The 15,757-nt window shown below is 42.6% G+C and overlaps 1 protein-coding gene across 1 annotated transcript in view; it reads left to right on the top strand.

Moving 5' to 3' along the window:
• TACR1 (tachykinin receptor 1) overlaps positions 1 to 15,757 on the top strand; it is a 150,061-nt gene that overhangs the window by 60,260 nt on the left and 74,044 nt on the right. The window contains exon 2 of the mRNA XM_045446620.1: positions 14,667 to 14,861. Coding sequence (XP_045302576.1) covers positions 14,667 to 14,861 — 195 coding nt within the window. The remainder of the gene's footprint in view (positions 1 to 14,666; positions 14,862 to 15,757) is intronic.

The following is a 15,757-nucleotide window of genomic DNA, read 5'->3' as shown; positions in this document are numbered from 1 at the left end:
ATAAGCTGGATATCTGATACAAAAGGCACTGTTCTCGGAGACTCTGAAGGGGCACTACTTTCCCAGAGGAGGAGTGGATGGTCTCTGACCCAATGGATACCCAGAAGTAAGCAGCTGTAAATAGATGAGACTTGACGGCAAAGACATGTCGGTAGAAATCAAATCATTATTAACCCAGGTGCTTTAATGGACTCCTCCATCCCCTTGCTGGACCTCATCCCATCTCTCAGCCTCACATCTTCACCAACCCTCCCTTAAAGATGGAGCCGGAGAGAGATAAGCAAGAGTGGGGGCGGGGGTAGAGAAGTAACTTCCTGCACATTATTCGATATCAGAACAACATTTCTACATGTTGCCCCACCATGTTAAAACAACAACAACAACAGCATATCAAATCTGTTGAAGCAAAGTGTCCCATTTCATTTCAGGTGGGGAATGAGGCTTGGTGACAGGACTGCAGTGAGATTCCAGGAGCCACTTGAAATACAAAGCATCCGTTTCCTTTTGGACAACAGCTCCTGGAGTGGCCCATGGCCATAGTTGTCAGTTAGTCAGTCACCCAGAGGATTGAAACCACTCAGAGTGAATAGGAAAGAAAGAAAGAAAGAAAGAAAGAAAGAGAGAGAGAGAGAGAGAGAGAGGGAGAGAGGGAGAGAGGGAGGGAGGGAGGGAAAGAAAGAAAGAAAGAAAGAAAGAAAGAAAGAAAGAAAGAAAGAAAGAAAGAAAAAAAAGAAAAAAGAAGCAAGCAAGCAAGCAAATGTTGGAAAGAGAGACCTCAAAAGCTGTCTGGGTAGTCATGAAACAAACAAAACCATTAAAGCTGTTTAAACAAATGTCTTTAATCTGTTTGAGACACCTGTCGCCTAGGCACAGAAAAGGTCCCAGAAGGTCAGAGCCCTTCAAGACTCAGTGGGAGAGAGAGAATCCTTTCACACACACCTCCCCAAGGGCATTGCAAAGCTGGGCATAAGTCACTGTCTTTTCTGTTTGTAGTTAATATTATCAGGAAAATCCCATTTTAATGAATTTCATCAGCCCTCCAAATTGCTTCTGGGTAATAGAGGTTGGTACTAATGAGTTTGTTGCTAGAAATCACTTTCCTGATCTTCCGAGTCTGGGCATGAGATCGAAGTGCAGGTGTCTCCGTACAGTGAACATCGGTTGCCAAGGCCGAACGCCACTCCGCTCATCACAAGTGCTTCCCGTGACCCTGGCAGGGGTGGGGGGTAGGGCTGCCTAGTCCAGACGGTGGGCTCATTGTTATGGACACAGGAGAAACTGTCTTCTTTCCCCTACACCTAAAAATTTTCAGGTGGCCACATCTAGTGGAGAAGAGCAGGGGAGCAGAGTTCTTGGGCATGAAGTCGTGTTGGTGCCCAAGAGTGGCTTTAGTTCTCTCCCAGCTGCACTAGCTCCTTCCTCCTACTTGCTAAACTAGACAAGTGACATTTTTCCAGTTTTATGTAGTCTTACATAAAAGCAGCTTCAAGATATCCCCCCACCTTCCTTCAACCCAGTATCTTCGCCTTAGTCCTTCCAATATAGAAATTCCAGAGCTACCACTTAGCCTTAAACTTGACCTTCGTTTTTCATGCCACCTCTCTGGGCCTTGGTGAGCTCCCGTGTCTAGTGAAGGGACTGCACTAAACAACCTCTAATCCCCCTCACTGCCCTAACAGCCCTACATAGTCACTGAGGTCCCATGTGCCATCAGCTTGCAAGAAACACGGACATGCTCACCCGATCCACGGCCTGCGTTGCTTCTCATAGTGAGTTATGGTTGACCTAACAATTTCTCCTAAGGGACCATAGAAACTTGTAGTAAGGACATCCTTATCCGTTGAGGTCCTCGCCTGAGCCAGTGTGGGCACCACGGGTTCAGCCAGGCATCCCCCTCTGCTGTCATCCACCTCTACTTGTCCATGATCTATCTAAAGCTCCAAAGGTGGCATAACACACCTGATGAGTTGCCTTTTTTCCTGTCTTACCGGGGCCTATTTTGGGGGCCTGTCTGGGGAGTCTGCCTAACTATGCCTCTACAATGATTACCAGGCCTTAGTTTTTTATTTTCTTATTTGATCTTCACCATGAGCACATGAGATTAAAAAAAAAATTAAAGCCCCTGTTATGAATTTGATCCTTTCTGATGGGAGTGAGGGGACTCTGAGAGCTGCTGGCTGAGAGGTCCTGTGAGGTGGGACAGGGGTGAAGGGGGAAAGCCTTCAGGAGCTGGGAGCGGCAGCCCTGCTCCACCTTCTGGGCCAAGACTCAAAGCCAGACTTGTACTCGGACCTCACAGAACTCTATAGAAGCTGCTCACCAATAAGGACGTCAGGACACAGAGAGGAAGTGATTTGCCAGAAACTCACACCAGTCAGTGCAGAGAAATTTACAAAACTAGAATTCAGTTCTTTCTGACTCCTAGTCCAAGGAGATTTTGTTTGTGTTACTCTGCAGCACCAGTGAGTGAAATGCTGAGTCCCCTGCTGTGGGCTGTTTGGAAAGGAGTGAGGGCCAAGCCCCTTAGAGTCAGACCCACACATCCCAAGGGAACAACCACCACTCCGAAGGCCAGAGGGAAGGCTGGACAGAGGACTTGAAATGCTAGCTGGTGGGCTGTGCCCTGTCAGATGACGTTTCTGGCCCCCTCTCCACATGCCCCCGTCCTGCCAACTCCTGCCTTCTCCACCCGCTCCTTCTTGCTTGAGAAGATGCTGTCTCCTGTGCAGTCCCCACATTCACAGCCGGTGCTCTGTCCTCTGACAACACCCTGCTAGTTCCCTGCTATTACAATGGCTCTCTGGTGGGCCTCTAGCAACCACTCTCAGAAATGACATTTGTAAAAAAAAAAAAAAAAAAAGGCAGTGAAACAGGATGCTGCATGGAGGGGGAGGCCTGGGAGATGGGGAGAGGGTGAATCGGGCTCCTCTTCCACAGGCAAGCTGGGGCTTGGGGTCCCCTGCAGGGGAGACAGTTCATTCCAGCAAATCCTAGAGAAGGTCTGATGTGTAGTTGGCTGAAGTTTAGTGCCCCTTGTCAGTCTGTGACATCATGTTTCAGCAAATGTCATGCTTAAATGTCTCAGTAGAATCATGGGAACTGTGGGAAATGAATACTGCTCCCCTTTATATTTTTCCCATGAAATACTATTTAAGTTGTAAATTGAGCACTTCCATTATAGACAACAGCTATTGAGCTGAGGCCACTGCCTCATCAGCCTTTTGCTGTTTGAATACTTTCTGGGCACCTGACCCTGGATCTGGGCAGTCTCGCTGACCTGCAGACGTTTATGCAGTGTGTCTATTGCACCTGGTAGCTGGATTTAAACTAGGCACTGAGCCTCTGAGAAGATACTATGTTGCCTCTGGGAATGTTCGTCAACAAAGATGTGCTTACTTCACAAGGAGAAAACTGACACTGAGAAATCACTTTGAGAGAGATTAAAGAGCTGAAAAAGAAGTAAGAGCAAGGGGGAGAGGAAAAGAAGTGTGTTCTGTGCTGAGAACTCCTTGGGAAGAAGAAAGTCCTAATTCAGGCAGCAGGGTCTCCAGCATCTGGCAATGCAGACTGAGGAAGTCCAACATCACCAGCAGGACAGGCCACAGGGTGGTCTGTAAACACAGGCCTGAGGAGTGTTTGCTTTCTAGAAAGCATGTTTCTCTCTCTTGGGATCTTGCTCTGTTTGGCAGCCCTGGTCTCAGCATCCTCCATATGTTCCCTTGGATGCTAGCTTTCTCTCTGGGCACTTTCCTCAACAGAGACCACAGGACCGTGTCCTTCCTCATTCAATCCTCTATCCTTGTTTTTCCATCAACATCTGGAGGGACCAAACTTAGAGGCCAACATCTGCTTGCTTAATAGACTGGGGGGAGGGTGCGTTAAGTCAATTAATGGGTGATTACTGCGGGCCTATGTTGGGCCCAGCCAGGGATTTATAAGAATAGAAGATGTATTAGCTGCTCCTTCCTGAGAAACATCTAATAAAATGTTTAAAGTGATTATAAACAAGCCATTTCTTTTCAGGTCAGCAGACTTCTGTATATGCTGTTGCCTCCTCCTAGAAAAGTATGTTGCATACAGCTCTCTGTTGATGTACACACCAATATATCCTTCAGGGTCGAATTTAAATACCAACTCCACTGAGAAACTTCCCTGACCTCAGTGCCCAGGCCAAAATGGCAACCTATTTGCCCCATGCTTCCTACACATTGCAACTTTCCTTCAGTAAACAGGCATTGTGTCTTCATTACAGTATAACTGTATGCCTCTCTCACTAGACAGACTTTTTCAAAACAGAGACATATTGAACTCTTACCTGACACATAGAAAAGAATCCATATGTTTACCGAATGGATGGAATCAATCAGGGAAAAGTATGAATATATAGGTTTATATGTGCAGAGAAAAGAAGACTTGCATCCATTATTAGCAGTAGGTATGAGAGTCCTAGATAGTGCCATAATATAAAAGCAAAGCAGGGAAACTTGAGTGGCTCAGTCAGTTATGCATCCAACTTTATGCATTATGATCTCGCGGTTTGTGAGTTCAGGCCCCCTGTTGGGCTCTGTGCTGACAGCTCAGAGCCTGGAGACTGCTTCAGATTCTGTGTCTCCCTCTCTCTCTCTGCCCCTCCCTCACTCTCTCTCTCTCTCTCTCTCTCTCTCTCTCTCTCTCAAAAAATAAACATTAAAATTTTTTTAAAAAATAAAATAAATAAAAGCAAAGCAAAAGGCGGGTGGGGGAGGGGGGACAAAGCAGTACAAAGGCTTTGAAGCCAGACTGGTCAAGTTCAAACCCAGCCCCACTACTTGGTGGATGAGTTACTTGACCTCTCTGAGCCAGTTTGCTCATTTGGAAAATGAGGGTCATAAAAATGGCCTACCTTGAAGAGTTGGTGAAAGATAAAATGAGTTAATACACCGAAAGCACACAGAATTGAGCCTGGCACTTCCCAAGTGCTCAGTATGTTAGCTAGGTGTTTCTCTTAGGGAACAGAAGACGGAGAGAGGCTTTCCCTTTTTCTCCTCCTGTATTGTTTGAAATTTTACACCAAATAATTTGACAATAAAACAAAAAAATAAAATGAAAATAAGACATCATAACTTCTTCTTTCAGCCAAATTACAGACTAGATATCCTGGTTGGATGACTTTTAAATTAAAAAATTCTGGATACGATACCACATGTGCACGCATGCACACACACACACATGCAAACTTCTTCAATGCATTCATTACCTTGCAAGAAAGTCAGGAATACTGAGGTCAAAATTTAAATGAGGGCAGCAATTCTAATTATTGGACAGAGTAGTAAAGCTAGCTTTTGTCTTGAGGGTATTTGATCTTGACTTTGACTCACAAGGTAAGGTACCAGGGACAAGACTCAAAGCCTAAGACCTGCCCATTGTGGGTTGTCTAACAGGGTAAGTTTGCTTAAAGTTGAGACACAAAGGGCTACACTCTCAGTGTAAAAAAGGCCTGAAAATAAATGCCTACGCTGCCAGGGACTACAAGAAAAATTATTCATTTCTAACTGTGGTGCAGAGTAAACAGAAAAAAATATATATATTTTGAAAGTTTGCAGCAGAAAAGGAGTCCACACATGGTATGCAGGCCAAATTCATATCAGTTGATTGATCTAAAAAAAAAAATCTCACACAGAAATCTAGTTCGCAGTGGTCCCAACCTGGAAGTGTTCCCAGGTTCTTTGCAGAAACTGCTGCAAATCTCTGAAGGAAACCGCCTTCAATCCAGGCATCAATGAATTCTCACAGATAAAGTTCCACGGAAAATAATGCAGTCAAAATGAGACAGATAATGAAATAAATCAATGTGAGTGAGAACCTTTAGAAGCAGATCCACAGATACTTCAGTTATTGGAGTTAACAGAGACAGAATATAAACTATGTGTATTATGTATAAAGAAATATAGAAGAACCTATAAAAAAGCTTGAAAATATGAGGACCAAGGGAATAATATAAAGAATGACCAAGGATATTGAAATATAGGCAAGTCAAAATTATAAAAATGAAAAATAATAAGAGTTGAAATGTAAATTAACGGACAGGTCTAATAGTAGATTACATATGCTGAAGAAAGAATCAGGGAACTGGAAGATTGATCCAAAATAAGTATCCAGAATGCAGCACAAAGACACAAAAAGATAGATTTAAGAGACAAAACTAAGTTATCTAAGTTAGTAAATAGGTTGTCTCTCTGTTTCTTTTTATTGATTTACCAAATTTAGATACTGCAAAATTATAATCCATCCCAATTTCATACCAGTCCATTCTGAGACAGAGTACAAATCATTTACTGAAAAAGTAGAGATCTGTCAAGAGAGTCTTTCCACAGGTCAAAATATTCCTAAAGGCAATTCAAGAATTCCAAAATTAAGTTGTGCACACCTTCGAGCTTCCATTGCTTACTTTACGGAGTTCCTCTCTTGCCCTTATAGGGATAAATTTCAATGTCTTTTTGTTTATCATATTTGTATTCAAAAATTACAAATTTCTAAAAGTTTCAGAAGCTCATATTTTGGGATACTCCATTTAAAATATTTGCATTATGGGTGCCTGGGTGGCATAGTCAGTTGAGCTGCCAGCTCTTGATTTCAGGTCAGGTCATGATCTCATGATGGTTCATGAGATCAAGCCCCGCCTTGGACTCCATGCTAATAGTGCAGGGCCTGCTTGGGATTCTCTCTCTCTCTCTCTCTCTCTCTCTCTCTCTGCCCCTCCCCAGCTTGCGCACCTGTGCCCATGTGCTTTTTCTCTCTCTCCCAAAAAAAAAAAAAAAAAAAAAAAAAAAAAACATTAAAAAAATATATTTGCAATTGAAGATACTCAACTAATCTTAAACAAGTGCAACCAAAACTGAGAGGACTCAGGTGCAAAAAGTTTAGTACTATTACATAGGTTAATTCACAAAACAGTTTGTCAAAGGCGTCAACGTGTCCAAAATCCTACTGAAGTATATTTTTATATTCATCATCAAATTTACTACCAAAAGAAGAAAAGAAATTAGTTCAGTTACCCTGCACCTGCAAAAGTTTTTGTAAATTTCAACAATGTCAGCTTTAAGTTGATAAAGTATCAGAGCTTGTTTTGCAAGTTACATGTCTCACAATCTATTGCAAGTACATTTCTGTTCCATAGGTTTCTTAATTTAGTAAGGACATTATGTTTACCACATTTATTCATATTAGTATAAAAACAAAACAATTTATCTTCCCTGTTGAAATTTGAAGTGAATTTATGATAATATTCACAATACCAGTTGTTTCTACTTCCAAAAACTTTGACTCCATGAATTAGATTACAAAAGAATTGAACCATAATTGATATTACCTGATTTCCTATTTGAAATATCTGATGACAGTCATATAAAATTAGAATCATTTAGCTATTTGCCAAGTTCTTCTGCTAACCGAGCCAAGATCCTAATAGCTACCACTGGAACTTTTGTACATGCACAAGAAAAATTAGAACTGAAAATTGGCGGAATTAATTTAGAGCACTTATTTATTCTAAATGAAAAATCATGGGTTCACAGAGTAATGGGCAAACACACCATTTTCACTGCATATGTTAAATCAACATCTTTGGACACATTGGCTTAAAATAACTACTAAGTTTTTGGTGGAGATGATGCTGCTTCTTCAGCAGATTTATGTCCTCAGATTTTCACACGAAGGTACATGTCTACAATCCCTTTGTTCAGGTTATACATTCATCATCAATTTTAGTGAAAAGCATAAATCAAGCCTATAATTTGTCATTAAACATGCACTTTTGTTTGTTTACAAATTACTGCTGTCAGAGAATTTTTTTTAACTAAGAAAGCACTATCAGCCAATCAGTCAATAAAATAAATAGTTGATGATTTGCATGTACAACGAAAGGCAAAATCACTACAGAAAGAGTGTCCAAATAGTTCTATACAGTAGAATTATTCAGCCTCTATTCTGCTTATGTTAGTGATAATTTTCCAGACCTCATATCAACCCTGCCAACCATGGTCTGGTGACCTGGGCATTACAAGGTTATAGGGAGAAGACACAGCATAACTGAGTGTTTATCAGGTGGTTGATGGGACTAGAAACATTGAACAATGGTCCCACCACTACCTAAGTCCAAGTATATTTCACTTCACCAGTGATTGTCCCGCCTAATGTACTTGAGTGGGAAATATTATCAGGGCCGGGATTAGGGTGAGGCAAGGGAGGCATTAACCTTGGGTGCAAAATTTAAGTTTGGCACAAATGATTCAGCAATCAAAATAAAATATTTTAATGCAATATTTTAAAATATAAAAAATTAACGCAAAAAATATATGCTGAGCAAAATATCAAAATTATCAACAAAGAGCCAACTCTGTATTTGTACAAGCCTGGCAATGAGTGCCTCACTCACATGATCCTGCCTTTATCTGGTGAAGAAAGGAGGCCTGTGGGAGAAGAGAGGGTGCTCTGGTGAAGGAGGAGATGGGAACATGCCCTTCTCTGAACCGCCCCTCCCCTCACCCAACCCTTCTGTCTCAGGTGCCCCTGCTTTAAGTTTTCATGCAAATCTGGCCCACCTCTACAGGTAGAAGCCTTCAGGATATTGTACTTGGTTTGGATCTTTACTGGTTTTTCCCCCACAGTTCATTTCAGGACTAAGTCATGCATAGTTTTATGGTAGCCCTGACTGAAGACTTTATATCTGCATCACCTTTGGACCACATAGATCCTTTGATCACACATAGGGCAGGACAGCTCAGCCATCAGTTAGCTAAATTCCCCCCGCTCAATTAACTCTAAATTGTTCCAGGCTCCCAGTTCCACTTGTCTTTGCATCTGTTTACTATGGTTTTATTGAATGTGCCATTGCTGTCAGCTAACCCTTTTTGAAATGAGCCCACCAACAGTGGGCACATAGATGTGAATCTATGTTGGGTTTGGAGGTCAAAAAGTCATGCTGCTTAGAATCGTGCATAACATAGCAGTGAGGACTTAAGGGGCTTTACCATGAACAAAAATGCTTTGGTAGTATGTGAACTTCAGGCCACCTCTGTTGGCTGCTTAAAGGCCTCTTTGATTATAGTTGTGTGACGCTTAAGCTTAGTTGAATGGACAAAATTGCTGGTCAAGTGATCTGGCTAAATGAGGATTTTGATGATTAAAGAAATGTCCTAGAAGAGAACCCCAACTGATGCCCCAACAGGTGCTGCCTGGGATGGAAAGGGGTGAGTAGTAGGAGGGGAAAGCATGGGGCAACCTCTTGTTCAGAGGAAGAGTTGGACGGTGATGCCATGTAGAAAGACTGAATTTTCTACATAGTGGTCAATGTGGAAGTTAGTCAGCAAATACTTATTGAGAATTTACCTAAGGGTTTAATGTCAAGAGATAGGAACTTCTGAAGACCTAGGTCCAGTGAGCCCTTCCTGCAAGATTATCCTGGATGTCTGTATGACAGAAAATACTAAGGAATAATTATTCCCACATAATAGTCTCACGTATGTTCAGACTGGGACGAATGAAGGTATAGTAAGAATGTAGTTCTCCTATTGCATTTATTTTTATTCAACAGCCATTTATGGAGCCCCTGCTATGTACCAAGAAATTTGTATATTCATTTATTCAATTAAGCTTTCACTGAGTATTTACTATGTCCTGGGCACTGAGGGAAGAAGCTAAGGAAACCAGCTTGAGTAAGTCACAGCAGCTGCCATCTCCAAAGAATCTGTCAAGGATGAATCGAGACGAGGTAGATAGGCAAATAAACTGAAATTTGGTCCATACAAGGTTAGAGATCTTCACAGCAGGAAAGGCAGGGCACCTAAACCCAGTCATGGGACATGATAAATGGGCCAACTCATGAAAATAAGTAGGAGCCATCCAGGAGGAGTAAAACCATCATGGGTTAGTGACCACTGTACTCAGACAAGGGGCTGGATTATGGGTCATGAATGGTAGCTGACCACTTTACTAACTCCTTGTGGGCATTAAGATCTATCCACCTAGTGAGTTTAAGACTTGGAGTCTTCAGTCTGCCAAAGTTAAAGAGTGTTTCTGAATAGTACACCATGTTCTCCTATGGTTCTAATTCCTCCTGCTCTTCACTTCCCATAAACCAGACCAAGGGTCAGCAAACTATGGCCCACAGTCAAGCCCAGCCACCACCAGTTTTGTAAATTATGTCTTACTGACACACAGTCATGAATAGTTGCCTTGTCTGCTTTCACACTACAAAGGCAGAGTTGAGTAGTTATGAAAGAAACTTTATGGGCCACAAAGCTTAGAATATTTACTATCTGGCCCTTTACAGAAGAATATTGCCAACTTTTGAACCAGACCATAGCAGCCATGCTCTCAGCTGCCACTATTCCTCATCATTTGAACCCAGGAAGATGTAGTCCCTTGACAGAAACTCTACCATCCCAGGAGGGAGGGAGTGGGGGTAAGGGAGGGCAGGGACTGGACCTGGAGGAAGGGCCTGGGAGGTCCGGTCTCTTGGCAGAGGAAAGACATCCTCTCTGCCAGGTGATTTAGGGCTGGTACAAGAGGACGTTATGAGGATACTGGGCATTGTCAGAAGATTGGAATTCCTTTTCTCAGTAAGATTATTTCACTCTGCCTTTACAAAAACGTGCAGCCTTATATTTTGCCAGATTTCAGGGACTCTATGGAGAGTTCTTTTTATAAAGTATGATCACACAAGAGGAAGATAGCACCTCAGGTGCTATGTTTCAGCTCAGAGGCCACATGCAATTCAAATCAGAGCCACTGGCCCTCCGTGGGACTGGAGCAACCTGACGTGGAAAACATAATCCACACCCCACACAGCCTCCGGACCCCTGTCTCTGGCAGCCTGATGATTAATGCGTAAACCAGGAAGACGTTTCATTGACTGCCTTCTGGTCTCTTGAGCACAGTGCAGTCAATAAATATTTATTGAATGCATTTTCCTAAGGCTTAGAGCACTTGCTCAATGATAACTCATAACTGAATAAGCAAGAATTGTTCAGGGGGGTTACAAATAATTATATAAGTGTATATTAGTGGAATCCAAGCTCAGAATGGTCATCAGGAAAGAAAACACACATTCATCAGTGGACAAGTTACCTGAGTGGTACTAGGTTTGGTGTAAATAAGAGAGAAGCGTGTCTCTTAAGCCCCAGAAGTGAGGATTGCCAAAGAAAGAAAGAAGGAAGGGGAGAAAAAATGAAAGGAAAGAGAGAGATTTATAAATGGCTCTATTCTGAACAAATGAAAATACATACATTTTTTAAGGCCAATCTTCTGTATTCTCTCTGGCTTTATGTGCGTAATGCTTTCATCTGTCACTGAAATGGCTCCTACACTCAAGAAACGGCAGAGTTAACTGAAATGGGCTCCCAAGTTGTAATTTTTGCAATAAAGATAAAATATGACTTTCTGCAACCCATTTGGAGCTATAGCACCAATATGCTGATGCAGTTCCCCTTAAGCCCTAGTCACATTAGATTCTGAACAGTGTAGCACCAATGTGGGGTTGGGGATGGGTTGTAAGGTATGTTTATTTAAGATTGAATGTTTATGCTGAGTGAAATGAAAATTAAAATCTTGCGTTTGAGATAATATTAAAAGGGGGCAATATAATTAGCACGTTGTCCTCTGTGGGGTCTCAAGCTCCTGTGAGGCCTGAGAATGGCACAGCTACAGTGAGAGTAGAAGCCTGGATGGTGCTGGAAAGGAAAGACATTGTTATGGCTATGTGTCCAGCTTTGTAGGGGAAAGATCTTGCCTCTGGGAAATGATCCAGTAAGAAATCCTAAAGTAATGCAAACACTCAAAGAGATTCTGGCCTTGACTATCCAGGTCCAGCTCTTCACCAAATCGGAAAGGACAATAGTGGTTTCACAGTTCACCTCTGCTGGCTCTGTTTCTGGGTTCCCTATCCACTGCCACCCCATGACTGAAGAGAAAACCAGTGCTTCATTGCCTTCAGGCAGCAAGAAATTCCTTCAGGAGGGAAACCAGGACTTCTCAGGGGTTTTTTCAGGAGACCACCCCAAGGATGGAAGGTCATCAGGTCTATTATGTAGTGGACCTCACTAGGAAACAGCTATGGCCTCTTGAAGTCACCTAAAGAAGACAGACAATGCTTGATTCACAGTATCTTGAGAGTCGTCTTTGCCCTTTTGGTGCTCCAGAGAACAGCTGAATGATTACCTTTATAGCCACCAACTCAACTGAGGAGATTTGCCCAAAGATTTATAGATTACTGCTTGCCCCCACCAAAATATCTGTTCCAAATCTATTCCTAATTCTACTCTCTCCTGACTTCCAGACTGCCTGCTCACTTTCCAAAAGAGGCAGAAGGTAAATATTCTGGGGAGTTCCTTCCTGAAGGTTAGCACTTCTGATCATATATGTAAAGACTGACCTGAGGTACCCTAATATCCAGCCTCCACACACTGAACACCTTCAGGAGCATAACTATAAAAGACCAAAGAAGAAAGCCTAGGTCCCTAGCAAGAAAATGTAGAGAAAGGTATTTTATATTTTTTTAATTTTTTAAAATATTTATTTATTTATTTTTGAGAGAGAGAGAGAGAGAGAGAGAGAGCATGAGCAGGGGAGGGGGAGAGAGAGAGAGAGAGAGAGAGAGAGAGAGAGAGAGAATTTGAAACAGGCTCCAGGCCCTGAGCTGTCAACACAGAGCTCGACATGGGGCTTGAATTCACGAACTGTGAGATCATGACCTGAACTGAAGTCAGATGCTTAACCAACTGAGCCACCTAGGCGCCTCAAAAAAGTATTTTAAAGTTTAGGATTATGGGGCACCTGGGTGGCTCAGTCGGTTAAGTGTCTAACTCTTGGTTTCAGCTCAGGTCATGATCTCCTGGTTTTGTGGGTTTGAGCCCAGCTCAGTGCTGGCAGTGTGGAGCCTGCTTGAGATTCTCTCTCTCTCTCTCTCTCTCTCTCTCTCTCTCTCTCTCTCTCTTTCTGCCCCTCCCCAACTCACACATTCTCTGTCTCTCTCAAAATAAATAAATAAACTTAAAAAAAATGAGAATTATGATAGGACACTCAAACGAACCTTTGCAAAAACTGAGCCATCAAGCTCCCCAGACAGGGAGTCAGATCTAATTATAACAGAGACGAGAGGAAGGCTCTGAATGTTTCGGGCCCTTCAAGCTGGACGCTCAGCAGACTTGTCCCAAATCCAGCAAGCACACCTCTTTAAGCCCCTCCAGCAGTCCCCCTGCCATACCAACTTGATTACCTCCTCACCCTCAGTAAGGCTCTAAGGTATTTATCAGATTACCACTTGAGGTCACATATCCCACTGTCATGTTTTGTGGCTGCTTATTTATGCGCCTACTCTCCCTGAAGAAATTAGAAGCATGGAGCCAAGAAGGAAAAGCTGTGTTCCACATGCAGCAGGTGCCCAGTGCGAACGTGTAGAGCACATACTGAATGAAATTGCTTTACTTGTAACTGTGGCACCAGTTCTGGCCTACAGATCCTAGGAGTCCAAAGAGTGTAGAAAAAGAATTATGTGGAATTATGTGCAGACAGCTGACAGCTGGGATGCTATTTGTCTGCTCATTTCTGAAGTCTCCATTGACCATTCTGTCTCACAGGAGCCAGAAATACCTGCGTGTCAGAAAATCATATACGAGGCTTTGTCAGATAATATTTAAGTCCCAAAGGCAGGGTGAGATATAATTTCTACTCTGACAAAAAAAAATGCATATTTTAAGGGATGGATTCATAAATTTTGCAAGAAAAACATGCAGGGCAGGATGCCTTTCAAAAGGGAAGATGCAGAATTGACGGGATTATAATTGGTATGAAATGCTGATTGGAATATTTATTATTCCTAAGATCTCTGCTGCATTTCAGAGGTGGACACACTTGTTCAACTGGCGCCATTCAGTGCTCCATCCCAGGTGAGAGGAGATGGAGGAGGGAGCAATTCCAAGTCCTGGGTCATCATTCACTTTGTTTCCCTTCAGGGTAGACGTTCCATCTACCCTGGACTATAATAAACTTAAGTGTGTCTGTTTCAGCAAATGGAGACTTTCCCCCGTGAAGCATGTGTCGTGAGCCACACACTGACTTGTAGATGTTCAAAGAACTTCAACTTGAAGATTTATCCAGGGGCTGATGTTTTACTGTTAGGCTACTACTTTCTCACCATACACATTCATTTTCCTTCAAATTGTAGACACCAACATAAGGTTGCTAGCCTTTTAAATTGCCACATAAAGACTTTAAAAACCACTATTTCTATCAGCATTATTCTTTAATCCAAAAAGGATAAAGGTAGTGTTTATATTGAATAAATTTACAACATTGTTCTTATTCTTCTAATTCTACTGTAGGCCACTGATATAAACTTGGGTATAGACCATGAGGGTTCTAGTGATGAAAACTTCTCTCCTAGAATGTTGCTAGATGGGCTCTAAAATACTTAAGAACCTGGATGACTTTTCTCATGGATTTTAGGGGTTTATGTCCTAAGAGTCATAAAACTTCAAGATAGAATATGCAAAAAGGGATCAGAAAATAGTTGTAAAAATCATCAGAAGTCAAAGGTTTCCCTGGAATTTTTCATTGATAGGAACAATGCTAATCACTAATGCAAATTTTGGTGACCAAATCAAAAATTTGTCCTTTCTTCTCTGTTCCAGGTACATGGCCATCATCCATCCCCTCCAGCCCCGGTTGTCAGCCACGGCCACCAAGGTGGTCATCTGTGTCATCTGGGTCCTGGCTCTCCTGCTGGCCTTCCCCCAGGGCTACTATTCGACCACGGAGACCATGCCCAACAGAGTGGTGTGCATGATTGAATGGCCAGAGCATCCCAACAAGATTTATGAGAAAGTGTGAGTAGGGGTGACTCCCCGGTACCTCTTTTGCCTTTTCTTATTTCTTCTTTCATGTTATTTTGTTGGTTAGGATTTAGTGTCCATCTATAAGCATTTCTCATACCACTCTTGATGTTAAGTTGATATGTCCATAATTATCAAGGGATTATTATATCCCAAATACTACTGTGGACTTTGAATGAAAATTAGAAAAAATGTCAGACTTGCATCCTGTTATAGCCTACCCTCCAAGTGTTCTTCCATATCCTCCCGCCATTTACCAACAACTCTGCCCTGCCAGTGTCTGCATTGCTTTGCCTGGGAGCCTTTTCCTCACCTATAGAACACTACTCTACCCTCCTGCTCAGCATGCCAGAAGGTAGGGGAATTATCCCCTGCACGCGGCAGCTCTCAACAACTGATAGGAGTTGGTGTATGAACACCCCAGCTCCCTCACCTCTCAAGTGGGATGTCTCTGAAGTGTGGGTTTTACACTATATCCAAGGTTTTGTCTTGGGATTAAACTCCAGTCACCCCAGTGGCAGCTGGCTCAATGACACACCTTTCCTTACACCACCGGCCCACTCCCTACTAGTATCTCTTTCTCCCCCTAACCAAGTCACTTGCACTTGAATCTTTATCTCAGGATGTGCCTCTGGGGAAAACCAAGCCAAACCACCTATCCTCTAGGGCTTTCCAGGTGGGGAAAATGCATTCCAGGTGCATTCAAAATGCACGGGAAGGCAAGGCCAGGGCACTGAGACCTTATGAGTTACAAGTTTCCTACGAGGCAGGCCTGCTCATCTTCCAGGGCCTGACTGATCACATTTAAGGTTTTCCAAAGAAATCGTGGCAATTTTCTCCAAGCCTACTTCTCCTACAGGTGACACTGAAATGGCTTATTCTTTGTTTCA

The sequence above is a fragment of the Leopardus geoffroyi genome, chromosome A3, assembly GCF_018350155.1.
Source record: "Leopardus geoffroyi isolate Oge1 chromosome A3, O.geoffroyi_Oge1_pat1.0, whole genome shotgun sequence".
In the NCBI taxonomy this organism is placed as follows: Eukaryota; Metazoa; Chordata; class Mammalia; order Carnivora; family Felidae; genus Leopardus; species Leopardus geoffroyi.
This window is presented reverse-complemented; position numbering and strand designations above follow the sequence as displayed.